At 38.4% G+C, this 7,670-nt stretch overlaps 1 protein-coding gene across 1 annotated transcript in view; it reads right to left on the bottom strand.

The window, feature by feature from the left end:
* Positions 1-572: 572 nt before the first annotated feature.
* The window catches only part of TMEFF1 (transmembrane protein with EGF like and two follistatin like domains 1), a 275,685-nt gene continuing 268,587 nt past the window's right edge, over positions 573-7,670 (bottom strand). The window contains exons 9-10 of the mRNA XM_040433077.1: positions 4,888-5,046; positions 573-1,845 (exon numbers count right to left, since the gene is read on the bottom strand). Coding sequence (XP_040289011.1) covers positions 1,761-1,845; positions 4,888-5,046 — 244 coding nt within the window. The 3' untranslated portion in view covers positions 573-1,760. The remainder of the gene's footprint in view (positions 1,846-4,887; positions 5,047-7,670) is intronic.

The raw sequence follows: 7,670 nt of genomic DNA, 5'->3' as shown, positions 1-7,670 counted from the left end.
CATGCTCTGAGTAATAAATCCATGAAAGAAAATACCGTGGGCTACTTAACTGCAATATCCAAACCATCTGTTGAACCAGAGTGAATGAAGATACTAGAACTGGACAGTGTAGTGTACAAAACCACTGCATTACTGCTGCCCTGCACCAAGCATAGCTGTAACACTTTTCCTTTCTAATAGCTAATGCAGAAAACACATATCCCATGTCATAAGGCTGCCCAGCTATGTAGGGTAGCATACAAACGGCATCATTACTTGCATATTAAAAACATTCTGCATTAAGGGGATTTTTTTTTTATTAAAGCAGACTTTTATTTTTTGTAATGGTGTTCAAATAAACATATGTATGCTGATCAACAGTTTCAAATTTTATTTTACATGAATTTTAACATTTATCTAAATGTAACAAAAGTATTGTGCGGACCTTAATGTAAGAGCCAAGGAAAAATTTTCTCCCAGTAGTATTAAATGCTATAATTTTATTAAAAAAAGGAAATAATTACTTTTCAAGGGTCCGTGGTGGCATGGGAGCAATTGGGATTGTTTGTGTGGTGCCTATTTTTTGGTGCCCAATTACATGTTTTATTTGTGGTGTAGAAAATACGGATAGTCACAGACACAATCAACTAAAAAATAAATAAAAGATAATACAAAACACTTACAGATAATGACACCACAGAACAATGCACCTACTGCAATCCCTAGCCCCTGAAGAAAGACCCCAATAGGTAAATAATGTCAGGATTAGAAACCATTGAACATATTTAACGTGTTACCACTACTCACAGAATACAAGTCACATATCATGCGATAGCCAGTGTTTAAAAAAAAGTTCATAACTAATTCTATAAAACATTGAAATATCTATTAAACACAGTATCCTCTATGAAGCTTGGTAAGAAAAAAAAATTGTAAACATTACCTTTAGCTCATGCCTGGTTTGTAGGGTATTTCTTACATTTTTTTATGTTTGTTCATTATCTACAACCACAGGAGGCCTGAGCCTGTGTTCCATAGGAGCAACCAATTATGGGGATGTAGTGAACATTTCATCCACCATTTTGAGTTATACATTGGAGTTTCAGATTGAGTTCCAGTCTTTTCCATGCTAAAGCATCCCATATCAGTTTACAAAGTGTAGCTTGATTTTGATGGTGTTTTTACACAGTAATGTTTTTGATTGCAGTTTTTAGCTGAAACCACAAATGGATTAAAAAGAAATGGGAAATTTAAAGGAGGGACTTATATTTATTCTTCCTGCTGGACGCACTTTTGGATTTTTGCTTAAAAACTGCATCAAAAACTGTTGTTGCTTTCTATATAGCAAATGCTTGGTGTTACACCATCCTGAATATATTTTATCAATCTTTCACCTGCCCTAAGTTAACAAATCTTTTGTCAGTTTGTGCCTGGACCCCAATGTTGCCAAAATTGGAGATGTTTTAATAACAAAATATGGGTAACAAACAACCATGCGAAAGCACACACAGAAAAATACTGAACTGTGTTTCCAGAAAAGGAATATAAAAGAAATTAAGAAAAATAATGAACGCTGTATCAGTCCATTGCTGCCAGAGCTGATATTTTGCAAGTACAACAGACAACCAACAAAGCTAAACCATAATATGTCCAAAAATAAGGCCTCTGAAAGAAATATTTCCATTCTTTAAAAAAAGATATAATAAAAAAGTACAGCACAATGGTCAATGCAAGGTATAAAAAAGTAAACCAGAAAAATAAAGAAAAAGAAAACACTGGGGCTACACCATCCGGGATGAAGCATCTGAAGTGAAGTGACCAAGATTTTGCTTCTGTCGACGTCCTCTGTTGTTCTTCGGACATTTCCTGCAAACAAAACCAGACAAGCCCTTTAGCTAACTTTATTCTATCTTCTATGTAAAACTACATTCAGAGTTATGGGCCCTTTACACGGGCAGACAATTGAAATGATCATCGCTAACCAGCGTTACTAGTAATGGTTGTTAGCGATGATCTTGCGGTTCATCGGGTAATTGTATCTTTTGTGAAGGACAAAAGATCATGGTTTCCCAGGGGCAGACTGTGCTGTGTGAACACGATCTGCTGCCGGGAAGCAACCAGACAGTATGGGGAAGAGAGATGGCATTGGCGATCACTCCTCCCCCTACTCTGGAGAAGCTGGAGGAGATTGTGCATGTAAATGCACCGGTCTCCTCCGCTAACGCTCAGTATATCGTCGTCACATGTAAAGGGACCATTAGCAGCTAGCAACCACATGATGAGAGCAGTCCATGCAACTGTCCTTAGAATCAATGGCACAAAGGGAAACTGACAATATGAAATAAACAACTGAGTGTCTTTACTTTGTTATCAGAAGGTGTTTCTAAACCAACTATAATAGCAGCTTGGGGGAATAAATAGCGGAAATGAGGGTAAAGGGTTTGCTGGAAGGATGCTGTATCATCCAAGCATATGTATGTATTAAGACTGAGGTGCTGCTACAATGTGTCAGTTTGTGCGCTTGTGAGTTTGTGGCAGTGTGGGCTGGTGGGTTGTTCTTTTGATGTATTACAAACTATATGTACTAGACTGTACAATACTTCAATGGTTGATATTGTATCTGGGTCCTCATTGTGCATGATCTCAATGATACTTAGTATTTTCTTTAAGACTATCAATTGTATGTTAATACAAAATAATAAAGGCTGAGAATAATGTATGCTTCTGTCCTGTAACTCATCCATTTCAGTGGAAAATAGCCATCTCTTCCTTGAGAACTGGAACTTTTCCGTTCTTAAGATCAATGGAAGTCCCAGCAGTCTAACCCTCATTAATAAGACTTCATGACATGCCATAACTTGTTTAAGTTAAAAAAAAACTCTGTTGTTTCTATTTGTCAGGTATAACTCTAATGCTGGATTTAGACTGCCTGACCTGGCAGGCAATTATCGGGAAGGGATCAGTCCTTGCTGATAACTGACTGCTCGTCATTGGAGGTAAAGAGCTGCATTTACATGCAGCAATAACCTCCACTGAATGGGGATGAGCGATGGCTACTGTAGATACAGAATTATTGTTTCTCGTCAGCAGGACGCTGTTCACAAAGCCCAGAAATGATGATTTAATGTGCTTCATGAAAGATCATTTCACCTGATGAACGAGCATTTTGCTCATTCATTGGATAATCAGTACATTTACACAGGCCTATTTTTGGGAACTAGCATTCGTGGTAATTTTTGTAACCAATGATCAGCCTGAGAATTGGGCTGTGTAAATACAGCATTAAAATGTGTGACATTCCCATATTAAAGGATATGGACACCTTTGAACTGACAAATTAATTGTTCATTTGGATCTGCAAAGCACAAAGGGGGTCATTTATAAATAACCCCATATCTGGCGGTGGATTTGCCGAAGCTATGAAGAGGCGCAGGCCTCTCCATAACTTCGGTGCATCCAGCGCCAGTTCTAAATGTAAGACAGCTTCTGAGTAGTCTTACATTTAGAACCATTTCCTACACCTCAAACAGGTATAGAAAATGATGAATGAGACAGACCCGCCCATTACTGCTCCCCTTCTTTTTTAGACCTAGCGTGAGCAGGAAAAGTCGCAGATTTCGGCGCAACTAACTGAGGATAATATAAGTGGATATCAGGATAATAAATGAGCCCCAAAAAGTCTATTATTAACACACACTGTGTTTTACTGAGAGGGAAATGTTCACATTGGAAAATCTTGAAACGAGCATTGGGTTACAAACTAAATATTAGGGGTCTGAAAATTAATAAAGGATTGAAGATAGCAGACTGAAACTTTTAACTCAAGGTAACTGCAATTATACCGTATATACTCGAGTATAAGCCGACCCGAGTATAAGCCGAGGCCCCTAATTTTACCCCAATAAAATGGGAAAAATTATTGACTCGAGTATAAGACTAGGGTGGGAAATGCAGCTATAATGCAGAGTGTATGTGTATATAATGCACACACTCTACATTATATACACACATCTGCAAGAGGGTGACTCAGATTCATGGGAGTCTGACTCTGACTCCCTGTATTTAATGCAGAGTGTGTGCATTATATACACACACACTCTGCATTAAATACAGGGAGCCATCCAAAGATCTCCCCCTAAACAGTGCCATCCACAGATCCCCCCTAAACAGTGCCATCCAGAGATCCCCCCCTCCCCTAAACAGTGCCATGATGGCACTGTTTAGGGGAGGGGGGATCTGTGGATGGCACTGCCATCCACAGATCCCCCTACAGTGCCATCCACAGATCCCCCTCCCGCGACCGCTCACAGCAGTATATTTATAAACGAATCAGGAGCTATTTTAACTTTAATCATTGCTCATTGCTAAGCTCTTTACTCAGATTATTTGGATATCTTACTTTGTCTTCGCGTCCGCTAATAGCAGGCAGTGCGTGGGGGGCGGCGCTCACTCACTGACGTCACGTGCCTGTTCCCACTAGGCGGGCGCAGGCGCGTGACTCAGTGAGTGAGCGCCGCCCCCGCACTGCCTGCTATTACCGAGCTAAGACCTAGACTCGAGTATAAGACGAGGGGGGCTTTTTGAGCACAAAAATATGTGCCAAAAAACTTGTCTATACTCGAGTATATACGGTATATAGATATATATATATATTATATATATAATATTTTCAGTGTCAAAACCATTTAATTCTATGCCTATGTATTGTATGTAGATTCCAGCAGCTTAAGAAAACAATCTAAATTAAGGGATGAGAGTTCATTATTCAGACTAATGGTAAGGCTGAGTTTCTTTTCCTTTAACACTTCCTCCTTTATGAGCCACAAGTGGTTTGGGCATAAAAACCTTAACGTGAAAACCCAGGCTTATGCATTAAAAGTAGTAAACAAAAGTATAAATATGATATACCTTGTTATGCACATAACAATGGCAACTATAATGGCGATCTGTACAGCTCCAATAATGGCTGCAATGAGGACATGAGTAAGCTTTTGTCTGCTTGGCACCACATAAAGAATGTTGAAATCTGTCTTGTCACAGTATTGGCCTGTGTATCCTGATTCACACCTGGGGAGAAAAGAAGCATACTAAATTATAGTCAAACTAGTTACCTCTGTTTCTTTCGTTTCAAAACATGCTTATGTTCACTTTCGCACTCCTATTGCTGGGACCCCCATCTAACAATGTCAGAAAATGGTCTATGGAATGGTTATGCATACATGACAACTGCGTCCATTGTAAAATGATGGCCATAATGGTACTTTTTTTACCTTACATCTAGCTAAATAATCTACAGTGCCCAGTAAAGTTATTTCACTCACTTGTTGTTTGTTCCTGTTTTTGTTGCTATTATAATCTGTTATTTTAATTAAAGTTTTAATTTATATTATAGTCCAAGTGGAATGAAAAATACCTGGTCTAAAATGTAAATAAAAACTTAAAGAGTGGGTGAGTGCATATGAATTTATCCCCTTTGATATGAAACCCTGAAAATAAAGCCTACTCCAGCCAAATAACTTCAGAAATCACATAATTAGCTGAATAATGTCCCCTTGTGTGCAATAAGTGATCTGTCACATGATGTGAGATAAATACTCTAAAAGGCCCCCGAGTCTACAAAATTACTAATCAAGCAGTATACCAAAGAGCTCTCCAAACAGGTTAAAGGCTAAACTGTGTAGTATATGGACCATGACTGGGTTTACAAACAAAAATCCCAAACTTTGAACATCCCACAGAGCACCATTAAATTCATTATAACAAAATGAAAAGAACAGGGCACAACTACAAGCTGACAAGAGAAGGATGTCCACCAAAACTCCAGACAGGACAACAATGGCATTAATCATAGATTCAACACCACAATAACACTGCAAAAGTTCCAAAGATCCACAGCGGGGGTGGAAGTATCCACAGTATTCATTCAAAGGGACCACTCTCAGCCATTCACTTTACAGAGTAGTGTTTTGTAGAAGAGTGGCCAACAAAAAAAGTAGTTTAAAGAAAAACAATGCTATGGCAATGGGAAATACTATGTATGGCTCAAACCAAACATTTCCCTTCACCCCAAAATACCATTCCCACAGTGAAGCTTCAGGCTGTGGGATGTTTTTTTTATCAGTACAGGACTGGAAAACTGGTCAGGATGAAAGAAAAGATGGATCGCAATAAATACAGGGCTATTCTTGAGGAAAGTCCTGATTAGTCAGCCAAAGATTTGAGACTACGATGGAGGTTCACCTTCTAGCCGGACAATGGGCCTAAATATACTGCTAAAGCTACATTGGAGTGGTTTGGCAGTCGGGCCATGGTGGTACTTAACTGCTCATTTTCATATGAATTAAAAGTATATTTTCTCTCACATTTAAATGTGTTAAAATGGCCTAGTCAAAATCGAGACCTCAATCCAACAGAAAATCTGTGGCATGACTTGAATATACTGTACACCAATGAAACCCATGTAAATTAAGTGAGCTGGAGCAATTTTGCCTGGAAGATTGGGCAAAAATCCCAGTGTCTAGATGTGCCAAGCTAGACATATCCCAAGAGACTTGCATCTGTAATTGCAGCAAAAGATGGCTCCACAAAGCATTGACTTTCAGGAGCTCAATATCTAGGCACATTAAGTTCTTGTTTTTTTTGTCATCATTATTGTTAGTGTCACAGTAAAAATTACTTTACACCTATTGTGGTAGGGATGTTGTGTAAAGCAAAGGGTACAAAATCTAGTATAAGTCAGATTGATAACAAGCCTTACATGAGTTATGTATAGTATGGCACATACTGTACTATCCATAGAAGTACTGTATGTGTCCCAAGGTCTCATGATGATAAAGGCCCATTGTCAAGTACACATTTTCTCAAGTACACTAAATGCAGTCTTTAGAGAATCCTTATCTATTTAAATCAATATATCATCTAATCTATCTATCTATCTATGAGCATATTTATTTTATCATTTTATATAAATCATTACTTCATTAAGGATGGAATGATTTTGGTAAACCAATAACCTGAAGTGGAAGACAAAAAACTGTAATTGAACCAAGCTCATGTTTATTTCAAGTGTATGTCTATTGGAAACAGTATACGCTGAATTATTGATGCCCACTGCCAGTGTTATTACCGGTATATTTATATGGATATTTCATCTGTGTATTAAATGTCTTTTTTCCACATCTTAATCATTAAAGCCCCAGTAGAAATAAAATTTAAGGCTTAGCAGGTCTGAGATATTTTGCCCGGCAGGCATCTCTTTTGCTAACGGCATTCAACTACATCTATTTTAGAGACTTATATTAAAATGACAATATCATACAGAGCTAGTTTTCCAAGATAAGATTAAGAGATTAAACAAGATGCGAAATGGAAATGTGTCAGCAGCTTTATTGCTAGAAAACATTTTTCAATTTCCACCTTAAAGGGGTTCTCATGGAATTTTTAAAGAGCTCTTAAATAACTAAGCCCTAGACATTATCTAACCTTCTAATATATTAGGGTACAACATTCAATTATTAAACAAAAAACCTGCCATGCCAAGGAAGGGGGCACGTTCTACCATGGGTGCCAACTATAACAAGGGGTGCTGGGCCGGCCACCAGACTGTGTGTGTTTGTGGAGGGAAGGTGACAGTTCACAGCATGGGAGGGGAGCCTCTGGCTCCAGTCCCTGCCATTCAGACTCGTAGGCCT

The sequence above is a fragment of the Bufo bufo genome, chromosome 5 (assembly GCF_905171765.1).
Source record: "Bufo bufo chromosome 5, aBufBuf1.1, whole genome shotgun sequence".
In the NCBI taxonomy this organism is placed as follows: Eukaryota; Metazoa; Chordata; class Amphibia; order Anura; family Bufonidae; genus Bufo; species Bufo bufo.
The sequence above is the reverse complement of the archived record's forward strand: the minus strand, read 5'-3'. Positions and strand labels throughout refer to the sequence as shown.